This window comes from Chiloscyllium plagiosum, unplaced genomic scaffold (genome assembly GCF_037043375.1).
Source record: "Chiloscyllium plagiosum isolate Xiang-an unplaced genomic scaffold, Cpla_swu_hap1 HiC_scaffold_2, whole genome shotgun sequence".
Taxonomy (NCBI): domain Eukaryota; kingdom Metazoa; phylum Chordata; class Chondrichthyes; order Orectolobiformes; family Hemiscylliidae; genus Chiloscyllium; species Chiloscyllium plagiosum.
In genome coordinates this window covers 33,486,824-33,514,459 of record NW_028270140.1, presented here as the reverse complement: position 1 = coordinate 33,514,459, position 27,636 = coordinate 33,486,824, and the positions used below count along the sequence as shown (strand labels likewise).

The 27,636-nt window shown below is 42.0% G+C and overlaps 1 protein-coding gene across 1 annotated transcript in view; it reads right to left on the bottom strand.

Moving 5' to 3' along the window:
- The window catches only part of gda (guanine deaminase), a 57,241-nt gene that overhangs the window by 7,677 nt on the left and 21,928 nt on the right, over positions 1-27,636 (bottom strand). The window contains exons 3-11 of the mRNA XM_043716437.2: positions 26,422-26,596; positions 22,696-22,783; positions 19,270-19,375; positions 18,238-18,265; positions 16,050-16,157; positions 10,292-10,399; positions 8,088-8,185; positions 6,757-6,824; positions 3,250-3,396 (exon numbers count right to left, since the gene is read on the bottom strand). Coding sequence (XP_043572372.2) covers positions 3,250-3,396; positions 6,757-6,824; positions 8,088-8,185; positions 10,292-10,399; positions 16,050-16,157; positions 18,238-18,265; positions 19,270-19,375; positions 22,696-22,783; positions 26,422-26,596 — 926 coding nt within the window. The remainder of the gene's footprint in view (positions 1-3,249; positions 3,397-6,756; positions 6,825-8,087; positions 8,186-10,291; positions 10,400-16,049; positions 16,158-18,237; positions 18,266-19,269; positions 19,376-22,695; positions 22,784-26,421; positions 26,597-27,636) is intronic.

The window sequence follows — 27,636 nt, the reverse complement described above, 5'->3', positions numbered from 1 at the left end:
GAATTGCTGAACCTCCTCGTGGGAACACAAGGGGCGCCAATGCAGTCATCAATGTAGCAGAGGAAGAGGTGGGGAGTGGTGCCGGTGTAATTATGGAAGATGGACTGTTCCACGTAGTCAACAAAGAGACAGGCATAGCTGGGGCCCATGGCTACCCCTTTGGTCTGGACGAAGTGGGAGGAATCGAAGGAGAAATTGTTAAGGGTGAGGACCAGTTCGGCCAAACGAATGAGAGTGTCGGTGGAAGGGTACTGTTGGGGATGTCGGGAGAGGAAGAAATGGAGGGCTTGGAGGCCCTGGTCTTGGCGGATGGAGGTGTAGAGGGACTGGATATCCATGACTGATGGATGCAGATTCAGTAAAAAAATTCCAAAAAGTAAAATGGATAAATAGTTTGAGAAAGAAAAATTATAGGAATATAGGAAAGGGGTGGAACTGATTCTTTGAGAGGGCTGCCGCAGACTTAATCTGCTAAATAACCTCATTCTGCTCTATACTGTTCTATAATTCAATAATTAGATGACGTAACGTTCAAAATACGGGGTACATTGGCTGCTCCACAATCCCAAAAAGTTTTCATTTCTGAGGCTCAGAACATGGAATACAAAAGTAGGAACAGGCTGTTTGGCTCCTTGAGGTTTTTATTCAGTCACGAGATGTGGCTGCAACTAACAGGGCCAACATTTACTGCGATTGCTGATTACCTTTGAGAAGATGTTGCTGAGCTGCCTTCATGAATCGCTGCAGTCCATGTGCTGTAGGTAGACCCACAATGCTCTTAGGGAAGGAATTCCAGAATTTTGACCCAGCAACAGTGAAGGTGCAGTAATATATTTCCAAGTCAAAATGGTGAGAGGCTTGGAGGGGAACTTGCAGGTGATCATATTCTCAAGTATGTGCTGCCCTTGTCCCTCTGGATGGTAGTGGCCATGGGTTTGAAAGGAGCTATCTACTAAGCAGCTTTGGTAATTTATCTGCAGTGTATCTCATAGATAGTACATACCACTGCAACTGTGGATGTTGTGCCAATCAAGCGGGCTGCTTTATCCTGGATGGTGTCAAGCTTCTTGAATATTGTTGGAGCTGCATCCATCCTGGCATGTGGGGACCATTCCATCACACTTTTCACTTGTGCTTTTAGATAGTAGACAGACTTTGGAGAGTCAGGAGGTGAGTTACTCACTGCAGTATTCATAGCCTCTGACTTGTTTTTGTGGTACAATCTAAATGTATTACAACCTTACTGTATCTACATGGCTAGTCCAGTTCAGTTTTTGGTTAATGGTTGACAGTAGGGGATTCAGTGATGGTAATGCCATTGAATATAAAGGGGCGATGGTTAGATTGTCTCAATAGAGATGGTCATTGCTTGACACTTGTGCAGTGGGAGTAGTATTTGCTACTTTATAGCCCAAGCCTGGATATTGTCCAGACCTTGCTGCTTTTGGGCATGCATTACTTCAGTATCTGAGGAATCCTGAATGGTGTTGAATATTATGCAATCTGCCCTTATGGTGGAGGGAAAGTCATTGATGAAGCAGCTGAAGATAGTTGGGTCTAGGACACTACCCTGAGGAACTCCTGAAGAGATGTCCTGGATCTGAGATGACTGACCTCGAACAACCACAACCATCTTCCTATGTGCCAGATACGATAATAACCAGAGGAGAGTTTGCCCCCTGATACCCATTGATTCCAGTTTTTCTAGGACTCCTTGATGTTACAATTGGTCAAATGCAGCCTTGATGTCAAAGGCAGTCAGTCTTGTGTCTGTTAAGCCTGCTCTGCCATTCACCTGGGTCATGGTTGATCATTTATGCCTTTTTTTCACGTGCTTCCGATATACCTTGTCATCCTCAATATTTAAAAGTCTATCAATCTCTGTCTTGAACATTCTCAATGACTGAGCTGAACCATCCATCTGGTGTAAAGGTCTCCAAAGATTCACTACCACCTGAGTAAATAAATTTCTCTGTATCTCAGTTCCATCTGATTGTCCTTCATTCTGAGGTTGTGTCATCCCTGGATCTCCTGACAAAAGTTTCCTGAATTTGGTGGTGAAAGAGTGTTATCCATCGGATGAGAGGAAAAAAACAGCCTGAGAAGGAGTGATAGGACACCGAGAATTTGCTTGTTTTGTGGAAAAAGAGCAGCAATATTATGTGAGGATGCAGCAATGATTTTCACGAACACAAAGGATGTCTAGAAGGCCTGGCTATTGTGTACCTGTTGTTACTTGCAGTGCTTGTTCTCATGGATCATAGGATACCTACAGTGTGGAAACAAGCCATTTGGCCCAACAAGTCCACACTGAAGAGCATCTCACCCAGACTCACTCTCTCTACCCTTTCCCTGTAACACTGCATTTCCCATGGCTAATCCACCAAAACTACACATTCCTAGTCATTTTGGGCAATTTCCCACAGTCAATCCACCTAACCTGCACATCTTTGGACTGTGGGAGGAAACCAGAGCACCCAGAGGAAACCCCTACAGACACGGGGAGAATGTGCAAACTCTACACAGACAGTCACCTAGAGGGTAGAATCAAACCTGGGTCCCTGGCGCTATGAGGCAGCAGTGCTAACCACTGAGCCACCATGCCATCAATGTTCCGCTCAATTAGTATTTATTATGCAAACCTACACTATTGGAGGTCACTCAATCAATTCTGGAGATCAAAGGTAAATGAATTAGCATACTATCACACAATGAAAGCCATACAATGATTAACCCTGCTGTCAAACTTTGCACTCAATATTTCAGCATTCCTTGCCTCTTAGCTTGAAACGCAAAGAATAAAAACAAAGTGAAGGCTCAGGCATGATCCAATAGAGGTCTTCAAACTAGTAAGGAGTTTTAACGGTAGACATATGGGCATTCTTACTTATTGACGTATACAAGACCAGAAGGTATAAAATAAGGTAGATACCAACATATCAAATTCAGGAGAAGATTCTTTACCCAGGAAATGGTGAGAAATTTCAACTTGCTATCACAAGGAGTGGATGAGGTGAATAGTGCAGGCACATTGAAGGGAAGAGTAGATAAGCATGCAAGAGGAAAGGGAAGCCAAAGATATGCTTATTAGCTGTGATCAAGTAGGGTGGGACGAAGTAAGTGCAAGTATTAGTATAGACCAATCGGGTTGAATAGCCTGTTAGTGCCACTGAATAATTCCACTGTAATTATTATGTATTTTGTTAAATTAAAAATAAAGTTTTATGAAGTTTAGTGACAGTTTCCTACCTTGACTGCCACCAAGAGTAGCGAGCCTAAATATTTCCTGGTATGTAAGCCTTTCATTATTGGAAGATTGAAAGCCCAGAATTTTGGTCACATCAATTGCAGCTCGCACGGCATTAAGTACAGACGGAGAGTAACCACCTGAAACATCTAAAACAGATATTAATAATAGTTATCATAGACCTGTAAAAATAGCTGAGTGACTACATGAGAGGATATCTTTTATATTTCCACCAAATGGTGGGTGATCTTGGTAGGTGAGACAGGCAAACTGGATATGGGATTTGTCCTGCTATCTCCCTACTTCACTTTTCGACACCACCCCCTCCCTGGTTGCAAACGCTGGTTGGACATGTTCCTGGAAGTGTCATCACTGTCATTCTCCAATCACCAATACATACTCCCAATGGGAGACAACATGTACCCGGATTGCAAATACTCAACCATGTGTGGACTTTCCTCAAACATGGGAGGGGCAAAGTTATGTATCACTCGGATCCATTTCCAAAGTGTGCTTTGGAATGTCTTGAAAGGTGCCATAGAAATATAGGCTCATCCTTCCCTCTTTCCTCCTCACCCTTCTCTTCCTTCATTCGCTCATTCCCCCGTTCCAGCTACCTGTCATTCTCTCATCTCTCCTTTCTTTCTTTCCTCCGAATACCTGATGGAGGTTTGGGAGTTCATCCTGAGGCCATTAAATAAATTTGAATGAAGAGGCTAAACTTTTTCTCCCACCTGAACTCCTGTTAACGACATTGGATGTTTTACTATGTCGAAGCGCTACCTTCTCGTTGTCTCAGCTTTTGATTATAGCTGGCAGATAAACCTCAGTCATCCACCTCCAACACCCTGTCTGCACTGAGGCTAATGACTGTTTATGCTTCTTGCACTCCCAATGCTCCTTTATCCTACCTTAACGTCACCCCCCCCTTCTCCTACCCAGATACAGTCATCCATGGGGGTGAGGAGACAAACATTGGCTCTGATAGAAGGTCCCAAGACAAAATTGTATTTCCTTTCTTGATCAGAATCACTCACAGCAGCCCAGAGAGGCAAGAGTATGTACTAGAACAATCTCTAGATTCCTGCTGTCTGACACTTGAGATCTATTTAAGGAGCCTCCAGGCAGGGAAGATCAATTAAAACTGTTAGAAAACTGCAACTAGGTTGATTTTCCCTCTAACCAGAGTAATTGCTATCTGCTGTGATACCAGAAGAACTGGCATATCTAACTATAGGTAACTTTGTGCACCAATATACCAGCAGATCTCAGCTTTGACCCAGTCATGATGTACCAGGTAAACTTGATTTTGTTGTGATTTTGCAGGTAACTTGTGGACTTGAGACTGGGTGCCTGGTTCAAACTTACCCACTTATTCTCACAGCCTGTCACGCTCACTCACTCAGCCAACACCCTCAATCATTTAATCACTCAACCTCACTGAGCCACTCACCTAACTGACTTACCCTCAGTCACCAACACCGTCAATGAACACTAGGCGACAGGGGAGTGGCACTAGGACAAGACCAGCTCTGGAAGGGGTGATGGGGGAGTAGATTGACAGCCCCAGGGAGTGAGGGTAGATGTTGGGGGGACTGGCCGAGAGGCCTGAAACATGTGGCCAACAGTGTCCGGGTACACTTGCAGAGACAGTGTCTGGCCGGGGAAGGGGAAAGGAAGTAGAGATGCAGGGTCAGTGATTGCAGCCACAGGACCATTTACTTTCAGTTCAGTAACTGGCTGCTGCTGGTGAGACAAAGATAGCACCGGTTGCGGAAACCTCCCTCCCTCTACCTCAGTTCCCAAAGCCCATTGGTTGGCAGTTGGTTTGGTGCAAGTGGTGACCCCCTGTCCACAGCATGGAATCAGATTTCCTGCTGTGTCTGTGCATCCAGGTTGAGTGAAACTAAGAGCTGAATGATTGGTGCAGATGGCACTCAGTGGGGACAGCCTGGAAGGGGCAGTAATGGCCTTGTGGTATTATTGCTGGACTGTTAATCCAGAGACCCAGTAATGTTCTGGGAACCAAGGTTCAAATCCTGCCATGGCAGTTGGTGTAATTTGAACTCAGTAAAATCTGGGAGTAAGGTTCTAATTGTGATTGTGAATCCATTGTTAATTGTTGGGAAAAACCCATCTGGCTCACTAATGTCCTTTAGCGAAGGAATCTGCCATCCTTACCTGGTCTGGCCTACATGTACTCCAGACCCACAGTAATGTGGTTGACTCTTTACTACCCTCTGGGCTATTAGGGATGGGCAAAAAATGCTGGCTTGGCCAGTGATGCCCTCATCCCATAAATGACCGCTCTTTGGGCGGTCCGAAACCAGCTGAAGGAGTTGACCCTGACTGAATGTTGCAGACTGGCACATTCCAAGGTCCAGGTATACGTGTTGAGGGACGCGCTGAAGCTTGGGGCAGCTGCCGCCAAGGCGCGGTGGGGAAAGACCACCGTGTAACATCTGCCTGCCTAAGAAGAACAGGGGGCCCACGCAGTCATGTGGGCTATGCTGACGCCTCAGCAGAAGGGCTGGATAGTAAATGTACAGACTTGTATACTGGAAAAATAAATTTTGATGTCTGTATGTAAAGCAATGTAAGGTGTGCACAAGAATGGCATGACCAATTGTATAGAGATCCAAATAATTTCATGAATAAAGTTTATTTTTGAAATTAAAAAAAGATTTTTTTAAAAATGAGAATGAGAAAGGAAGAGGGAGAGGGAGAAAGAGAGAGGGAGATATGGAAGGAGATGGGGATGTAAGGAGGTCTGGAGGGAGGAAGGGCAAGAGAGAGGGGAAGAAAACAGAGAGACTGTGAAGGGGGGAGGAAGAGAGAAGGAATGGGAAGAGAGAGTGTGGGAGGGAGTGAGGGAAGGAGGGAAGAAGTGGGGGGACAATGAGAGGGAGAGATGCTGAGAGAGGGAGGGAGGAAGGAAGACAGAGGGATAGAGAAGTTTGAGTCTGCAATCAACTTTCAAAATCTGCAGTTAAATCTCCGGCATCCTAAGAAACGTTTTTAAATGTTTGTATACTTTGTTGGTAGTAATTTGTGGTAAAATACAATATGGAGGAAGGAAAAAGTGGTTTCATTAATTACCAATCCATAAAGACCTGCATAATGGTGGAGATGTTCATGACGTTTCCTTGTATTTTCTTTGCAGAAGTTAGTGAAGAAGACAGGGATGGAAGGGAGGGATGAGAGTGTTCCAGTGAAACTCTGGGCCGGTGTGTAGTAGGATACTTGGAGCCCCAAGGCAATGGTTGACCAGAACCAACATGAAAAATCCAAAAGTGGAAATTGCCAAAGTGGAATATCTCAACCTAATAAATGTCAAATACTGCAGATGCTGGAAATCTGGGACAAACACAGAAAGTGCTGCAGAAATGCTGCAAGTTTGGCAGCATCTGTGGAGAGGGGGAAATAGTTAACATTTCAAGTCTTCATATCTCAAATACATTCTTATTAAGAAGCAACAATATTTAAAAAGCACAAGATCTTTTACATACCAGTTCCTAGTCCTATTTTCACTTGGTGATTCAAAGCATTTCGGACATCAAATAAGCCACTGCCAAGTCTAAAAGGTAAAAAGAAAGAGGACTAATGTCTCCATATCCTTGATGAACAAGTTCAGCTTCCACACTGGGTTTTATAATGCATAGACTTGAATGTAATCTTCACATCAACTGAGTTCTAAGGAAGCATCCCTCAGCCTGAAGTGTTAACTTTGATTTTTTCTCCACAGATGCTGCCAGACCTGTTGAGCTTTTCCAGCAACTTCTATTTTTCTTTCTGATTTCTGGGATATACAGTTCTTCTGGCTTTTATCACAATGGTACATCCAACTCTTGAAGCGCACTTTATCTTAAAGCTAGGTATTGTCCAATAAAAACAGTAGGGAATTCAAAAGAAACTTCTTTCCTTTGAAAGTCTTGAGAATGTGGAACTCACTTCCATTGGGAGTAATTGAGGTGAGTACTTGAGATGCCTTTAAGGGGAACCGAGGCAAAAATCTGAGGTGAGAGGAATAGGAAGATGTGCTGAGTAAGTGAGATAAGGTGACGAGAGGGAGTGCCAGAGAAGGTTAGTGTGGAGCATTAATTAATGTCTTGGACAAATTACCTGTTTCTGTTGAAAACTCTGATGGAATTCTGTGTAAAAAGGCAGCCAAAAAATTGCCAAAATTTAAAATCTTTGAAATTCTAGACCTGCATCCCTAGTTGGAATTTCTAATCATCAGGAAATGGGAGAGGTGGGATCAAGCTTCTACGGTCCCGCACAAAGCAACCATTGTGAAGTTCTGGTCTGAGAGGACCCTCTCTACCAAATCTCCATGTTTCCATGAGACAGGGGGGTCATAGGACACAGCCAGAGAAAGCTGGGATTCAGCCTTGCCAATTCCAATGTTCTTCCACGAGAAGCAAAATTTTGCATTTATTGTGCACCATTCATTACCACAGGATAACCTGAACTGCTTCACAGCCAAGCAAGTCCTTCTTGAACAGCTGTAATCACTGCTGTAATGTAGCAAACTCAGCAGCCAGTTTGCGCACAACAAGCTTTCAAAGACAGCAATGTGATGATGACCAGAGATTCTGTTTGTTCAGGTTGGCCAGGACACACTGGGAACTCCCCTAGCTTTCTTCAGAATGCTGGCCATCTGAAGGGTCTGAAGTGATTTGGTTTAATGTCCCACCAGCAATGTGGCACCTCAGACGTTGCAGCACTCCCTTTAGTCCGCACTAGAAGGTTTGTCCTGAATTTTGTGCTTAAGGGACCACAATGCTAAGATTTACAACAGGAATATATCTGGCCCAGATTTCTGTGGTTGTATACTTACGAGATGTTTGAATTAGGACAGTGTGAAATGGCTGCTCCCTTTTTTTGGAAGACATTCAGCTCATCGTTGGAGAGGTATACTCCATGTGCCATGATTGTCTGTGTGAAAACATCATTTGTGACAGCCAGTTAATGACCAAAAGCTCATTTAACTACAATCAGCAGCCTGGGAGATATCCAGGTGAAGGTATATAAGAGAACAGAGAGATCGATGAAGCAACTGGAGAGACAAGAATAAGAATACATACATGGTGAGAGAATAGAGGGGATGTAGTTAGCCACACCACAAAGGATCATGAGTATCTTCCTCCATTAGAGAGAGACAATAGATCAAATATAGCTGGAGGGGTACTAAGTGTCAAGTATGGGGAGGAGGCAGGACCTTCAAGAAATACAGATAAAACAGGGTTTGAACCTACACTGTTGACTTTATCCTGGACCACACTCTAGTCATCTAACTGAGCTAATCAACTTCCAAAACCAGAAGAGAGAAAAGGACAAACAGTGAAAGGAGTAGAGAGAGAGAAAAAGATAAAAAGAAAGAGAGAGAGAGAGAGAGATAGGCTAAAAGTATGGAAACCATCTCTTTACATAAAGCCAAAATGGAAATTTGCTGGATTATAGGAGAGCGATTATAGGCTTCGTTGAACGGCCCCTTCAATGGACCAGTACAGACATACTGGATTGAATGGCCTCCTTCTGTGATGAATCATTGTATAATTCTATGACAGGATGATATCAGGAAAAGACCATGTAATCCATCTGGTCTCAACTCCACAACCATATTGCATTATGTGCCATAATACATATGCTCAGCACCCAATCAAAGTTCTTGGTCAAGAAACTGATTAATAAAGTCAAGTCAATTGGGAATGAAAACTCTGGGTAATTTATCTCCAATTCCAAACACCTCCCTACCCCCCACCCCCCACCACCACAGCATGTCCCTGGCCTCACCCTTCCCCTGGACAATACAGAATCAGTCCAGGACAGTCCTTTTTTAGAAGGTCATGTCTATCTAATCAGAAACAGACTTGTCCCTAATAATAAATATGTAAAACCAAGACAAGCAGAAGACTAGACATGAATAGGAGCAGCCAAAACATAAAAGACAACTTGAAAAAGTGCAATGCGACAGGAAATCAGCATGCATTGCTTGAAATAGTTTGTTCCATTGTTTATGAATAGTGTGAGCAGTGTGAAATCCTGCACAGGTCATTATAGCACCATCTCCTTCACAGGCATTGGTTTACTGCAAACAAATTGACACACATTTCTCTTTCTTGTTTTAACATCATATTCTGGTGAATATAATATAATAAGACAGAATCTGGGTGAAGGGAGTCGGGGGATGATGGAAGGGGAAACAGGGATGAGGGGGTAGGAGTAGTAGGTAGGGGTAAAGGGCCTATGTTTGTTCCCTGCTCCTATGTTCTTATGAATTGTGCAAAACTTGAGGGTAGGTTCTGACTAGGCCTTGGTACCATCACTTTCTCTGCTTTTCAAAATAACTCACAGGGTGGCAGATGGAGGGAGGGCGTAGCAGGTAATGCATCCCTCATCGAACTTCCCCCATTCACCACCCAGAACTGGTGCTCCAATAAAAGAAAACAAAATTGAGATTTGGTTTGCTATCTCACCTCTCACAACTGCAGGACATGTTGCAGCCACTTAAATGTTTCTGGACTTCCATCACCATTATGACATAGCTAATGCAGCAGACAATTTGTGCACAGCCAGACCTCATAAATATAATAGTGATAATGGTCAAAAGGGGTGGCACGGTGGCTCAGTGGTTAGCTCTGTTGCCTCACAGCATCAGGGGCCCAGGTTTGATTCCTGCCTCGGGCCTCTATTCAACCCAACTAGAAGGACAGACAGGACTCTGATTCAAAAACTGTGACAGTGTAGCACTTCTTCAGCATTGCGCTGTGAGCATCAAGCTAGATTTTTGGTACTTAGGTGTTTGGAGGAGGATTTGAATCCACAGCTTTGAGTTGGAGACACAAGGGCTATTTGCTGAGCTCAGGCTGACATCTAAACAGCAGAAATAGCTGGAACCCCCACGTCTGTCCTCTAGCTGAATTATTGGGCCTGTCGTCAGACATACGAGTTTAGAGTGCAAGCACATGAAGGATAACAGATGTTTTAAGAACTGCTCCAAGTGATTGTTTGAAGAAGAAGAATGTGGCATCGCGCACTTACCTTATCATTCAAGAGGCTGTGTCTGTCATAAACATCAGTATAATTCTTGCATTCTGGAAACAAACTCTTCACAAGCTCCACTTCGGCACGGGACTCACTTATGTGACTCTGGTTATATAAAAAAAACAAGCTTATTTGATTCTTGATGCTGCAATGAAATTCTTCAGTCTCTGAAGTACATGTTGTGAACTTTAAAAGATAGTACAACCTCTGCAAAAAGGTTGTTTTACCAAGCTTTTCCTATCATTGGTTTTGTTATATAAGGAGACAGTGAGGTCTGCAGATGCTGGAGATCAGAGCTGAAAATGTGTTGTTGGAGAAGCGCAGCAGGTCAGGCAGCATCCAGGGAACAGGAGAATCGACGTTTCGGGCATAAGCCTGAAGAAGGGCTTATGCCCGAAACGTCGATTCTCCTGTTCCCTGGATGCTGCCTGACATGCTGCGCTTCTCCAGCAACACATTTTCAGCTTTGTTATATAAGGGGTTGGCCTCTGAAAAAATTAAAGCCAAACATTGAAATGAGCACTACTCAGTATGGCGTGTCATACAGACTTGGATGAGAGAACAGCTCTGGATCTCGGAGGATTTACCATCAAGATCCCCCTCATAGTCTGAGTAACAATGTCCAGTATTTCAATGTAACTTGCTATAATGTCAAAGACAACATAATTGCATTAAAATATCTGGTGGCTTTCTTCTATACAGTAGATAAGTTATGCATTTTAGATCCTAATCTAACAGGTGAATGGTGGCAACAAATGTACCTGTTAACCCATTTACTGATGTATCTGCAGTGAACGTCCATCACATAACACGGTAAGCAGTGGTGAGCTTAGAGCAAATCTTCATATGCAACATTAAGAAGGCTACTGACAATGGGCCAAGGTATATGACCATTTAGGGACTGGCATGCTAAATGGGGCATGAACCATATGACATCCTCACCACTTTATCCCAGATTAAATGGTCTCACCTAGAAAATGGTTTGCAACTTTACATAATTTATACTGAAGTGTAAGACAACAGAACAAGCTTGGGTGTTGCCATGTTACATAACAGTACTACTGCTCTGGAAATGGGGTGACCATCACCAGCAGAGATCATGTCAGAGGGTAAGTGAGAATGTTGGTGCCAAATTACAACCTTTTCAAATGCCCTGAGATGCAGGAAACACTTCATAACAATTAAAATGGTGCATAACTAGCAGGCAGGTGCAGAGCTACTTCATCCACATGTAGGACAAAAGTTCAGAGTCATACATTCCACAAAGGGAACTTGGTTACGTGCAAAGGTACCTCAAGTCTTCAGTGAGCCTAGATCTTATGAAATCACATCCGATGGAGCAATATTGTGAAGGGACTGAAGCCAGTTAAAGGAGGTACATGGTAAATAATCCAGACATGGATGGTGTGATGGAACACTACGGCAGTAATCAACATGATGATATGTCTTCCTCCCCCTCACTGAGGACGAACGATCAGTCCTCAGCAAAGGACTCACCTTTGTCCCCCTCCGTCCACGCATCAATGAATTTAATACACGCCGTGACATCGAACAATTCTTCCGTCGCCTCCGCCTCCGAGCTTACTTTCACAATCAGGACTCTCGCCCACCTTCCGAGGACCCCTTCGCCCACCTCCAACACACTGCATCCACCTGGACACCCCGCGCTGGCCTATTACCTGCCCTCGACCTCTTCATTTCCAACTGCCGCCGGGACATTAACCGCCTCAACCTGTCGACCCCCCTCCCCCACTCCAACCTCTCACCCTCACAACGCGCAGCCCTCCAATCCCTCTGCTCCAATCCTGACCTCACCATCAAGCCAGCGGACAAAGGGGGCGCAGTGGTAGTCTGGCGCACTGACCTCTACATCGCTGAAGCCAAACGCCAACTCGAGGACACCTCTTCCTACCGCCCCCTTGACCATGACCCCACCCCCCATCACCAAACCATCATCTCCCAGACCATACAGAACCTCATCACCTCAGGAGATCTCCCACCCACAGCTTCCAACCTCATAGTCTGGGAACCCCGCACTGCCCGGTTCTACCTCCTTCCCAAGATCCACAAGCCTGACCACCCTGGCCAACCCATTGTCTCAGCATGCTCCTGCCCCACTGAACTCATCTCTACCTACCTCGACACTGTCCTATCCCCCCTAGTCCAGGAACTCCCCACATACGTTCGAGACACCACCCACGCCCTCCACCTCCTCCAAGACTTCCGTTTCCCCGGCCCCCAACGCCTCATCTTCACCATGGATATCCAATCCCTCTACACCTCCATCCGCCATGACCAGGGCCTCCAAGCCCTCCGTTTTTTCCTCTCCAGACGTTCCCAACAGTACCCCTCCACCGACACTCTCATTCGTTTGGCCGAACTGGTCCTCACCCTTAACAATTTCTCCTTTGAATCCTCCAACTTCCTCCAGACCAAAGGGGTAGCCATGGGCACACGTATGGGCCCCAGCTATGCCTGTCTCTTTGTTGGCTACGTAGAGCAGTTGATCTTCCGTAATTACACCGGCACCACTCCCCACCTCTTCCTCCGCTACATTGATGACTGCATTGGCGCCACCTCGTGCTCCCACGAGGAGGTTGAGCAATTCATCAACTTCACCAACACATTCCACCCTGACCTTAAATTTACCTGGACCATCTCTGACACCTCCCTCCCCTTCCTGGACCTCTCCATCTCCATCAGTGACGACCAACTTGACACTGACATTTTCTACAAACCCACCGACTCCCACAGCTACCTGGATTACACCTCTTCCCACCCTACCTCTTGCAAAAATGCCATCCCGTATTCCCAATTCCTCCGTCTCCGCCGTATCTGCTCCCAGGAGGAGCGGTTCCACCATAGAACACACCAGATGGCCTCCTTCTTTAGAGACCGCAATTTCCCTTCCCACGTGGTTAAAGATGCCCTCCAACGCATCTCATCCACATCCCGCACCTCCGCCCTCAGACCCAACCCCCTCCAACCGCAACAAGGACAGAACGCCCCTGGTGCTCACCTTCCACCCTACCAACCTTCGCATAAACCAAATCATCCGCCGACATTTCCGCCACCTCCAAACAGACCCCACCACCAGGGATATATTTCCCTCCCCACCCCTCTCCGCCTTCCGCAAAGACCGTTCCCTCCGTGACTACCTGGTCAGGTCCACGCCCCCCTACGACCCACCCTCCCATCCTGGCACTTTCCCCTGCCACCGCAGGAACTGTAAAACCTGCACCCACACCTCCTCCCTCACCTCTATCCAAGGCCCCAAAGGAGCTTTCCACATCCATCAAAGTTTTACCTGCACATCCACTAATATCATCTATTGTATCCGTTGCTCCCGATGCGGTCTCCTCTACATTGGGGAGACTGGGCGCCTCCTAGCAGAGCGCTTTAGGGAACATCTCCGAGACACCCGCACCAATCAACCAAATCGCCCAGTGGCTCAACATTTCAACTCCCCCTCCCACTCTGCCGAGGATATGGAGGTGCTGGGCCTCCTCCACCGCCGCTCCCTCACCACCAGACGCCTGGAGGAAGAACGCCTCATCTTCCGCCTCGGAACACTTCAACCCCAGGGCATCAATGTGGATTTCAACAGTTTCCTCATTTCCCCTTCCCCCACCTCATCCTAGCTTCTAACCTCCAGCAACTCGATCCCCTGACCTGTCCGGACTTGTCCGACCTGCCCAGCTCCTTTTCCACCTATCCACTCCACCCTCTCCTCCCTGACCTATCACCTTCATTTCCTTCCCCACTGACCTATTGTACTCTATGCCACTCTCTCCCCACCCCCACCCTCCTCTAGCTTATCTCTCCACGCTTCAGGCTCTCTGCCTTTATTCCTGATGAAGGGCTTTTGCCCGAAATGTCGATTTTGCCTGTCCTCGGATGCTGCCTGAATTGCTGTGCTCTTCCAGCACCACTGATCCAGAAGAAGGTTTCCAGCATCTGCAGTCATTGTTTTTACCACCATGATGATATGTCTGCAGACCAAAAACAGCCAAGGACAAAATCCACACTTCCAGAAAGTAACGTTATAAAAAGGTCTGGAAGTGTCGGCAGACCACTAAATGAAATATGATCATTTAGACTTCGGTGCTTATAAATTTTACAATCCATATTTCTACACAAATAATTTTGCTATTATCCAAAGTTTATGTGTTTTCACTTGTTGCACTTGAGAGTTATCTTTGGAAAGGAAGAAGATGAGTGCTATCACTTTAAGAGTGATCAAGAGACTCAACATGCAGATGAGGGAAGTGCCTTAACATCATTACAAGGTCAGGACCAATAATCACTCTGCATTGTAGCACTTTAGGCAAAGGATGAGCCGCGACATTACTACCTTATTATTTAACCACACCAGAGACTTTTGATATTTTTTAAATCAACCCGTTTACATCCTGAGCAGATGAAAATTGAACCCTACACCTTCTGACCTAGAATTAGGGACACTGTCACTGTACTTCAAAACTCCATTAGCGATCTTCATGTAGGCAAAAAAGTATGCACAACATTTAGTTAGCAAAAGAGTACAGGTTTTAAGGAGCATCTTAAAAAAGAGGGAATTGGAGAGGAATAGAGGTTTATGGTTGAATTTCCAGAGCTTAAAGTCTCAAGAGCTGAAGGTACAGCAATCAGTGGTGGAACAATTAAAATCAAACATGCACAAGAGGCCAGAATGGGAAGCACAGAAATCTCAGATTTAGTGGGGTCACTAGATGCTACAGAGATAGGGAAGGGAGAGGCCATGTGTTGGGGCAGACCTGGAACAAATATAGATCAAAGAGCACACAGATGATAGGTGAATAGAACTTGCTCCAAGTTAGGATACGGACAGCAAACATTTTGAATGAATTCACAATATGGTGAGTGGAAAGTGGGAAATTAGGATTACTTTGAAATGATCAAGTCTAGACGTAACAAAGAAATGGAAAATAAGATATAAGCAGACTGAAACTGGTGATATTGCAGAGGTGGAAGAAGGTAGTCTATCACTTACTTGTGACATCTATATGATTAATGTACAGAACAAGAGAACTAATTCTGTGGAACTCATTCAATTTTTCCATCTGAGATTAACATAGCTCTTAGAATGCTGTTAGCAGAAATTTTGAAATTGACGTGAATGCAAATGGTTGATGATCATTGCGTTTAGTGTGAAATTACAAAGTGCATAGAGTAAATAAAGAAAATTTGATATCAATGACTGAAGGATTGATAACCATGTCAGACAGAGGAACCAGAGGTAACATGAGGAAAGCCCTTTTCTTTTATGCAAATATGGTTAGGATTTGGAATGCACTACCTACTGGTGAAGATAAATGCACCAAAACCTTTAAAAAGGGAACTGGGTGCATTTTGACATTAAAAATTGCAAGGTGATGGGAAAAGAATCAAGGCATGGGACAAACTGGATTGCTCCTTGAAAGAGGTTTTACAGAATCAATGGGACAAATAGCTGCCTTTTATGCTGTAATAACCTAAACTTTTATAAATGTCCAGTTTAAACAAGCACATTTTAAGGTTATAGTGTCATTGCTATCATCACAAATGCACTTTTTTTTTGTACATTTTAGTTTGAACATACCTCAGCCATAGTTTATGGTGTAAAATGAAAAATCAGGATTTGCTTCATTTGTTCCTTCAGATACTAGAATTGAATGTTTAAACTACTCACATTTGCAGCAGGAAAGTAAGATACCAACAGTTTTTTGAAACACATTAAATTCTATGATGGCAGTACCTGAATATGCAAACCCTCAGAGCTTGCATATGACCCCAACTGTTTCATTAATTCAGAAGAGCAGCTAGGCACAAAACGAGGAGTCACAATGGGTTTTACCAGAGGATACTGGAAATAAAAAAGAGACAAATATTTGCATGCAGCTCTGTTAACACAAACACACACACACAGTGAGGAATTCATCTCCTAAAAAGGTACATTTTTGAAGTACATTTTTCAACAACAATTCAAACTAAAAATGCTGAAATTATTTGGCAGGTCGGGCAGAATCTGTTGAGAGAGAAGCAGAGTTAATGCTTTTGATCTTTCATCTGAGCTAGAAAACGTTAGAAACAGTAACAGGGTCTTGAGGAGATATGAATGGGAATCGCAGAACCACTAACAGCACATGATGTTTGAAAAACAGGGGAGAAGGCTCTGGTCTGAGATTGAACTCAAAGTTGAGTCCACAAAGCTGTAAAATGTCTCATGGAAGGATGAGGTCATTTTGCTTGAGCTTCTGTTGGATTTCTCTGGAACAGCAAATGAGGCCAAAAACAAAGAGGTCAGAATGAGTGTGGATGGGAAATTAAAATGACAGAGGACTGAAAGCTCAGGATCAAACTTGTAGAGTGAATGGATGTGTTCTGTAAGACGGTCCCCTCCCAATCTGACTTGGTCTCCCCCATGTATTGGGGAGGACATCATAAAAAGGGAATACGCTATTCTAATGTACTATTTATACTTAGTGAATAGTGTTTGCCAATCTCCCAAGTGCAATCAGTTCATGTGATTTTAAATCAGGACAATGCATCTTTGGCAAGGTGGCTCAGTGCTTAGCACTGCTGCCTCACAGTGCCAGCAACCACGGTTCAATTCTAGCCTCAGGCAACTGGCTGTGTGGAGTGCACACATTCTCCCTGTGCCTATGTGGGTTTCCTCCCACAGTCCAAAGACATGCAGGTAAGGTGAATTGGCTATGCTAATTTGCTCATGGTGTTCAGGTAAATATAACGTAAGGGGAATGAGTCTGGGTGGGTTATGCTTCGGAGTGTTGGTGTGGACCTGTTGGGCTGAAGGGCCTGTTTCCACACTGTAGGCATTCTATATTATCTCCTTCTGCCTTGCACCATCATCTCTGTGGATATTTATTTTCTTGTGACTTCCAGACTATCATAGAGCTACCCTTTTCTTTTCCCTGCACACTTTTAATCTCCTATTCCGTCTCTGTATGAGGTTAAAACATCTTACGGTTCTTTTTCTAGTTCTGATGAGAGGTTATCAAGCTGCAATCATAGGGTCATACAGCTTGAAAACAAACATTTCAGCCCAACTCATTCATGCTGACCAGATTTCCTAAAGTGAACTAGTCCCATGTGCCCGCACTTGGCCAAGATCCTTCTAACCCCTTCTTATCCATGTATCAGTCCAAATATCTTTTAAAAGTTGTAATTGTACCCGCCTCTAACACTTCCTTTGGCAGTTCATTCTATATACACTCCGTTCTCTGTGTGAAAAAGTTGCCCTTCAGGTCCGTTTAAATCTTCCCCTCTCATCGTAAACCTATGCCCTCTAGTTTTGGACTCCCCTTCCGTGGGGAAAAGATCTTGGCTATTCATCTTATCTATGCCCCTCATGATTTTATAAACCTGTGTAAGGTCAATGATCAGCCTGCTACGCTCCAGGGAAAAAGGACCCAGCCTGTTCAGCCTCTTCTTATAGTTCAAACCCTCCAGTCTTGGTAAGATCTCGTAAATCATTTTTATACCCTTTCCAGTTTAATAATGTTTTTCCTACCAGTCCCATGGTGAAGCTGCTCCAGCCTGGAGATTGGTGCTTTCTGATTGGGCCTTTTGCCTAGGGAACCTAACAGCACTTTTCAATAATCAGAATACCCGGTGATGACCTCATAGAAAGCCTTATGATTGCAATGCAAGAAGTATGCAGTCAAGTATGGCAGTGTCTGGATCTACTCCTAATCCATAATTCACGTCAAAGTTGGTGAGATTCTGTTCATTGGCTTTGATTTTCTCTCTAGAGATGCTGCCAGACCCAGAGAATATTTCCAGCATTTTCTATTTTTATTTCAGATTTCCAGCATGTATTTTATTCTGCTTTGACTCTAAAGTTTGCACCAAATTAAACTGTACACTGACATTTCCAATTGCTCAGACATTTTAAATATTGAGTCTAAAAGGGTTTGGCTTACCTCCCGCCCGGTTAGTTCAGCAACAAATCTGTGAATGACAACAAAAGTTCAATACCAGCATCTTATATTGCTGTGTATAATGTAAGATATACCTTGAGCATCCAGGAACACATTATAACAAGTGAAAACATTTCTTAAGTCACAAGATACCATTTATTATTGAATTTAGCACAAAATAATGCTCAGGAATAAATTCAGAGACCTACCACAGTGAGAATATTTTGAATGGGCTAATGACAGTCTTGAAAACAACATACCCAACTATATAGTGTTCATGCTGTAGCTGAATGTGCTACAAAAACACCTTTATGAATGGATGATTTTTAATTGTCCTATGCCCTAAACTGTGGAATTCCCTCCCTAAACTGCCTCTTAACTGACTTAATATGTTCCTTAAAAACTATCACAATGAAATTATTGGTCTTAATATTGTCTTAATAGTGCATTGTGTGGCTCAATATCAATTTTTTTGTTTGATAAGGGTCCTGTGGAGTATGAGTTGATAGTGTGTTGCTGGGAAAGCACAGCAGGTCAGGCAGCATCAGAGGAGCAGGAAAATCGACGTTTCGGGTCAGAGCCCTTCATGAAAGGCTCTGGCCCAAAACGTTGATCTTCCTGCTCCTCGGATGTTGCCTGACCTGCTGTGCTTTCCCAGCAACACACTATCAACTCTGACCTCCAGCATCTGCAGACTCACTGTCTCCTGTGGAGTATGGCTTATCTCTACATGTCTTTAAATACCCAAAGGCTTACAGAAGGCTCATCTACCTAATGCAACTGCCAACCTCATTCTGATTCTGTGGAAAACATGAGAAATCCAAGGGCAACAAAAAGTGACTCCCTTTGTTACTTTTCCTTGTGTTTTCTTTGTCCCCTCTCGTATCCAATTGTTTTTTGCTCTTTATTTTTGTTTCTCTGCTGGATTTGAGTCAGATTTACACCCCTTCTTCCTCCATCATTCTTTTTCCTTTCTCAAAGATTCAATCTCCCTGGTTAAGGAATATGATGTTGGTCGCAGTGAAAGAACCTTACCTTTTTGTCTCAACCACAGCTTCGCACAACTTTTCCTTGTACTCAGGAAACAAGTCATTAAGGTCCATACAAACTTTACCTACAAAAGCACGCTGGCCCAAATTATCTGTGCAACACAAAAGAAAGTCCACGTTGTGTACTCACAGCTTTGTAACAAGCAAAAATGTCTACCACTTTGTAGTAATTTGATGCAGTCATGTCTGTTGCACTCTGATTAACACTAAAAGAGTTCTGTTGAAAAGACCACATTGAGCTTTTCTACAGGACACTACAGAAGATTGCTGTCTTATATAATTCTATAATATAATTACACAATTACATTTAATCATTTATCAACTAAAGTGCTTCAAATAAATACATACTAAGTTTCAGTTAAATTATTAAATAAACAACTTCTTCACTGTGATTTGTGGCTCAGTCTATACCAATCTTGTCTCTATGTTAGAGGCTGCTGTCTCAGACTTCACTCCAGCTCCTCAAACACGTAACCTAGACTGATACTCCATCTCAGTGCTGCAATTCAGAGATGCCTTCTTTCAGATGAGATATTGGACTGAGACCCTGGGTAGATGTATATAAAAAAATCTGTTGCACTAGTTCAAAGACAATCGGAAGAAATTTCATCATGTCCCAGCTAAAAATCAAACAAAGTCACAAAATATTTCCTGGGGTCATTCCTGCTCGTGGAAAATTGCTGTGTATAATTTGGCTGCATTAGAACATTACAACAGTAGCTACGCTTTAAAAGTGCTTCATTAACTTTGGAGTGTTATAGGATACTAGGAAAGACAGTATATACATGTGAGTTTTTCTTCTTAAATAGCTGTCTGGTAATACAGATTATCTCTGTCTGGTAATACAAATTATGGGTATTACTGAAAAAAAGACATTTTGTTGAAGCTTTTTTTTTTACCTTGCACCTATCAGCACCATTTGTGCACGATAGTAAGATGAAATGAAAACAGCAGATTGGTTGGCAAATGGACTCTGTTTGATAGAGGTATTGCCATGGAACGTGTACTGGCTAATCATGATTGACAGCAAATGCTTTCAGCTGTTGGTAACAATAAAGGTACTCAACAATCCTGTGCTTGCAAAACGCATAATGGTATCCAGTATTGAATGTGATTTCACAACTGGACATTGCTTGATAAATAATCCTGAGTGTGTGAAAAATTATCCTGACAACTAATTTAGGATTGTTAATTGGGTTTGCACTGTGGCAAGCTTGTGTGTATTGAATCTAAATATGTTAAGACACAATGATCTGTTCTTTGCTGGCAGAAAGAACATTTATACACACAGGTGACAGCCATTCTCTGCTTCATTTCTTTGGCAATGCCTTGACCTATTCGAGCCAATTCTGCCTTGCTTAAAATTTAAACAGAAATTAACTGTCAGTCATCATTAACTGGTGCAATCTTGATAGTAATACTTTACTAATGAGAATCCATTTGCTAACCATTGGCACTCTCCTCTCCTTTGGTACTTCTTGCCAATCTTCCAGATAAGTAAAACCGAAAAGCTTTGCCAACTGTGTATTTCTAACTAAAATTTATATTGACAATATATAGAAAAAGATCAAAAATACTGGGAGTCTGATATATAAATAGGAGATGCTGGAAACATTCTGCAACATCTGTGATTCAAGAAATTTAACTCAGAGCTTTGTAACAAGTAGAAATGTCTATCATTTTGTAGTAATTTAATGCAGACATGCCTGTTGCACTCTGACTAACAAGAAAAGAGTTCTGTTGAATAGACCACTTCAGGCTTTTGTACAGGACAGTACAGAAGATTGCTGTCTTATATAATTGTATAATATAATTACACAACTGCATTTAATCATTTATCAAACAAACTGCTTCAAATATATACATACTAATTTTCAGTTAAATTATTAGATAAACACCTTTTTCACTGATGAAAACTCTTCTGATCTCCTTTGAATTAAAGCTACAGGACTTCTTTTAAAAATACATCTAACCAAAGTCTCAGTTCAATATCTCATCTGAAAGAAGGCATCTCTGAAGTGCAGCACTGAAATGGAGCGTCGATCTGGATTATGTGCTTGAGGAGCTGGAGTGAATCTTGAGCCAGCAGCCTCTAACATAGAGGCAAGATTGCTATAGACTGAGCCACAAATCACAGTGATAAAGTTGCTTATCTAATAATCTAAATGAAAATTGACATTTCAGGAAAATGAACAATGAGTTCTGATTAATGATCTTTGGTCTGAAACTTTAACTTAGTTTCTTTCTCCCTGTCTGACATGCATAGCTAGTATTGTAGCATTTTTTTGTATTTGTATCTGAAACCAGAAAGTCTTAAATACAACAGCCAAAATTAATTCCCCTGAGAAGGATAAAATCCCTGTGGAGTGATGGGTGGTGGCTGCAATAAACACTGACATGGATAAATTATACCAAGTATAATCAGCAGTGATCATTTTGAATGGCAGGGAAGGCTCAATAGACTGAATGGCCTACTCCTGTTTCTTAGTGGTTTGCTTTTGGGCCAGATATCCCATTTAAAAAGCTTGTTTTTAATGAGCACATTTAATGTAAATAAAACAACAGCTGCTATAATCAAGCAAAAATTGGTATTAAGCATCATAAAGAGAAATTATGACAGGTGCTTAGTCAGAGTTATTTTCTACACTTTGGATGGAAGTCCTAGAAGCCTGAGGCATAGGCAGATGAGGTCACAGTGGTGGAATGATGAAAAATAGTCATGTGGAAGAGGAGAACGGAGGATTTCAGAGATCTTGGATGGCAGCGGAGGTTTCAAACAGAAATGAGAATTTAAGAAGAAGTTGTTCCCAGATCAAAAGCCAATATTGGTTAGTCTTATGAGTGAATAGAAGCCGATATGAGATAGGATATGGGTAGCATGAGCTTAAGTCTATGAAGTGTGTTAAATAGGACAGCATTAGAGAGTCCAAGCTAACAAACCGTGGGCCCTAAGGATAAGTATAGTGAATCATTACATATCACAAATTATTTGTTAATAAATAGCAGTCAGGGAATGTAATTACACAAAAAAAACATAAAATCAATCCCAGTCACCTACTGAAGTATGGTTTCCAGGCCTGAATTGTAACTATCTTCTTTCTGACTGGGACCTACATTGTATGCAGACTGAAAGTTTGGTGTAGAATGGACATTGGACAGTCAATGCATGTGATTTTGCATTTAATTTCTCAACTAGGGTATATAAACTTGGCGTTGGGCAGGTAGGAATCAGTCCAACCCCATCTTCCTGTACTGAGATAAACAGCATGCATTGATGTTAACAACTAAATTTAGTTCAACTAAAGCAATTTCAGCTCACCACCACCTTCTCAAAGGCAACTAGGGTCAGGCACTAAATGTTGGCCCATCCAGTGATACCCACATCTCATGAGTGAATAAAGTAACTTTTTACCTATGATGCTGCAAAGCTTTAAAGTTGATTCGGTGTGAATGGTTGCAAAATAACATGCAGTGGTAGTGCCATTTCTCAGAGTTCTTTTCTGTCAAACAATGAAGACATCATTAGCAAAAAGTTTCTCTTTTATCTTTAAAAGAAGAGCTTTTATTCCTTTTCTACAGGGTTTCCCTGATCCATATAGCAAAATATCAATCAAACTTGATTCTGTAAAGAAGTTACATGGAAGCAATGGACGATTCATCTTCCAACACTAGCATTTATGTTCCAAAGGGTCATTTCATCTCACTTCCAACAAAATATTCTTCTGCTCCTTTCTGCCTCTTGTTTACCTAATTTCCTCTTAAATGTGTCAATATTATTCACCTAAACCACTGTCAATGATAACAAGTTTCACATTCTCTCCATGTCTTTGGTAAAAACATTTTTCCTGAATTCACTGTTAGAATTATAATTATAATGATGATTACTAATTTTGGACATTACTGATATTGATATTTCTCTCCATCCAGCCTACTGATCCTCCTTATTACTTTCGCAACTTCTCCAGTGCTTTGATATCCTTTTACTAAAAACTGTCCACAGTTCTTCTAACTAGGGTTCAGTAGACATTTAACATAACCTCCCTTCTTTTCAATTCCATTTCACCAGAAAAGTATCTTAGTGTTGTGTTGGCACTTTGGAACTGCATGTGTCACTACTTTTAGCAATTTGTAAACTTGTACACCAAGATCCCCTTTGTTCCAGTACCTCATTTAGTCAATATCTCCATTGTTCTCATAGATACCACTTTAAAAACTAACTGGTGGATGGACAAAAGTGGGAGTGAATGACCAAAACTTTACAAGGAAATCATTGTGCCCTTTGATATTTAGAACCTGTTTCTATGTGATTTCTACACACTTTGCAGATACGTCAGGTTTGGTGAATCACTCTGGTAGAAGCTGAAATCATTAGCACATAAACCTCATGAATTGGTTAAAACAGTCACATTCTGCACAGTGACACCTGTGGTTTAGTGGGCAGCACTTGGTGTGTCTGAGTCAAAAGGTAATGAGTTCCAGTCCAGAAACTCAAGTCAAGAATGAAGATTGACATGCCCAGCACAGTATGGAGAAAGTGCTGAATTGTTGGAATTCTTTCAGAATGTTAAACTAAGATGTAGCCCATGCACCTCTCAAGTGGATGCAAGTTATTTCATGGCATCATTTCTAAGAATGTTCTTCTTACTGTTCTGGCCTATATTACTGAAACGGCTGGGCTGCTCATTATCAAACTGCTGTTTGTGACAACTGTCAATGTGCAGATTGGCTGTCACGATTTGCAGTATTATGTAAGAGTTAAAGTTAGGGACTACAAACTAGAATGGAAGTCAGACACTTCTACATAGCTAAAATATCAAGAAGATTTTTACAACTTGAAAAGATAAGTGGGATTGAGTGTTATTTTTACAGCTGGGCAAGGCTATATTGTTTTTGGATCAGTGAGACTGTTGCATTGCTGAGGCACAATGGCACTGAGAATCTTTGAGTTAAAGGAAGATTGCCTGACGACAGCGCTCGGATTGGTTCAGCTGTAATCTGTTACAGATCCGTGAGGACCATGCTGGAGGAAATGTCTGTTTCTCTCCATCCAATCTACTTTGTCTCTGTGACTGAAAAGACCAAAACAGAAACCTAGGAACTAAAATGGAAGCATTCTAATACAAGAAAGCACTAACCAAGTCCACCAAATCAGTGATTGAATTGGAGATTGATTGTTGTGCTGTCTATGTGAATAATGTTTTAAAGGGGTATAGTTTAAGTTGTATAGTACTAAATTAGTGTTTCTTTTCCCTCCCACTTATTAAAGTGTAAAAGAGGCAAGCTCCATCACAAGCAAGGCACCTGAGGCTGTCATGTAACATTGTGGATTGTCATTTATGTCATTGGCACCTGTTGCCAAACTTCTGTGAACACTGGTCATTGTGAGTGTGCCTCACCATTTCTCTTTTTCCCAGCTAATGATTCCCAGGATACGACAATCAATGTTGAAAGTTTTCAGGCCCCACTTGCAAGCATCTCTGACATTCTACAATCTGTAAAGACTGAGACCAAAGATTTAAAAAAAACTGATCAAAGAACTCCTCTAAACTGATGATGTTGTGCTCGTCCTCCTCACAGGAACTCAGCTACGAAGACTCACAGATTGTTCCTCCCATCTTTGTAACTTGTTCTGTCTGACTTCAAGTGTGAAGAAAACTGGGGTTGTGAGATAAGGTTGCATCTTTTACCCTGGACACACTGAATGCACCCCACTGGAAGTCATGAGCAAATGATGCCACCCAGGGTCAGATAACCTGTCACTTGTTGCAGAACATGATACAGAGAGAAAATAGTCACTACCTTTGTCTAACTCATGAAACGCCTATGGAACCAAGTAAATGCTTTTGTAAGTTCTGTGTTCTCAACACTTTTCTATTTGGCTGTGAAACATGGGCAACTTTACACTGCTAGGAAAGGAAGCTCAATAATTTCCATCTTTGACATCTGTAGCATGTAATGGCTAGTGTGAGTTTGTCTAGAACACTGTGCATTACCTAATGTTTATACTTCTCCTATAATATAAGAAACTGGGCAATGATATTGTGGTATTGATGAATCCAACAGACATTTATTGCAACTACTATAAATAAACATTGTCTGTGTGTAAATGCCTGGGCTAATATTAACCTATTATTTTGCAGTGGATGAGCATGCTTCCACTATAGTGTCATACTTCAAATAACCAGAGGGAAGATGGGTGTTTATAGTCTTAGGTCACATGCTAGTCACATTAGAGTGGTGATATCATTAGCATGTCTCTTTAATGTATACTGAGATACTGACTGTGAGTCACAACACAACAACGAATATATCTTGACGGCCAAAATTGTGAATATAACAATTCTCTCAAATCTTCATTCATAATGATGACACATTTTTAGGTTATTAATTCAACATGTGAAAGGACTAATTAAAGATTGCTCAGAAAAATGTGCAATTTGATCACTGGGTGATCTAAGGCAATATGATGAGGGAAACATGGGAATCACATAATTCTTGCTGTGGACAACAAATTTATGAGAGGTTATGGGTGAAGATTTTTTTAAATAAATATTTGATCAGAATATTATTTCTTGCATTTATTGGAGGTTTGACCATAATAAGTAACACCCAAAATATATACTGGTGGTAATATGGTAAAATAAACTTTTGATAGATAAATCTGGGTTGATGTCTTCCAAGCAATTTCCAAACCAATTAAACACAGCTAATTGACTAACTTGTTGTTGGACAATGCAAGGTTGAGGTGTTAATTCGCTTTTAAGTTGTGTTTGTTTAATAATTGCTGCATTAACACACTTGCTTCCTGCTGCCTGTAATGGAAGTGGTGACAAGCATTTGAGGGGAAAAAAAAATTGCCTGACAAAACAATGTATGAAAGGATTGCTGTACAGACAGCCAGCATTTACTCAATGGGCGGAATGGCCTTTTGTGCCATAACAGCTCTTTGACTAAGATTACAGAATTAGTTACTGCTAGAATTCCTAGGAGAAAGAAAAGGGCAGAACTAGTCATTGCACAGTAAGCTTCAAACAGCCTGTAAGATAGAACAGTTTTGAGTTCATAAACACCTCCCATCATTTTGATGGAAGACATTGGAAAATAAATATATTGAGGTATATTAAGATATTAGACATACCACTAGTTTAGTGTAGACATCCTCTGTAAACTTTGGGTCTTTGAATTTGGATTCAACAGGAAATGTATATCTGACCAACCATTCAAGAAGTGGTAGATCCAAGCAAGTTCCCATGTTGGGATATTGTGATGCATGGATATGTGTGTCAACTAGCCCTGGAATAAAGAATTCCTCTCTGAAATAAAAAGAATAAAAATTATTTAACGTTTAATTCAATTTAATGCAGTTCATGAAGGACAACAGCAATAAAGTTAAGATTTACACACAAAGTGATTTGATTGCTTATTCATTATTGGCTTAAAAACAATCAACAGTAGAACAATGAAATAAAAGCCATCATATTAGAAAGAAAATTGCAGACCCCAAAGCTTCTGTGTTCAAAAGTCAACATTTACACTGCATTTCTCTGATAGAGTCAAGGCACACTGGGATTTGATGGGATTACATGGAATTTTCTAGCACAGAAACAGGCCATTCAGTTCATGATGGAGTTTGTGCTCCACACCAGCCTCTTCCAACTGAATCTTCATCTCATCCTATTTCTCCCTGATCTGTTTATGTGGCCTCTTGTTAAATGTATCAATATTACCTCAAGTGCTCCACATAACAGCAAGTTCTACATTCGCATGAAAGATTTTTCTCCTAAATTCTCTATGGGTCTTATTCGTTACCACTCCCCTGTGACTATGAGAATGGCTGTTCTTCATTCTACACTATCCCTGCCCATCACTCCTTCCTTATTCCTCATCACCCTCTATCCTTCGACATCACCTCTCCCTGTTCAGCCCCCATTGTAGCAGTCACATTAAAAGTTTAGCATTATGGAACATAATGATGTCCAGCATTCTATATTCTTTGTGACTTCTGGTCTCCCATCAGCCAAGAATGCAGTGTTCCACTGTAAGGGCGATGCTGTTTGCTTGGAATTGTACACATCATCAGCAATAACAAAATGCATTAATATAACCCTTTTATTTTCACAAAATGTCCCAAATCACTTCCCAGAGTTGTTTAACCAAACCAACTCACAGACAGGACAGATGATCAATAGTTAATTTGAAGTGGCACATATTAAGGTACATCTTAAAAGAATGGCTTGAGCCCCAGGCAGCTGAAGGTATGATTGCTCATGGTAGGACAATGGAAACCTAAGAGAATATCCAAGAGGCCAAAGCCAGAGGAGCACAGAGATCTCATGATCCCTATAATGGCTGG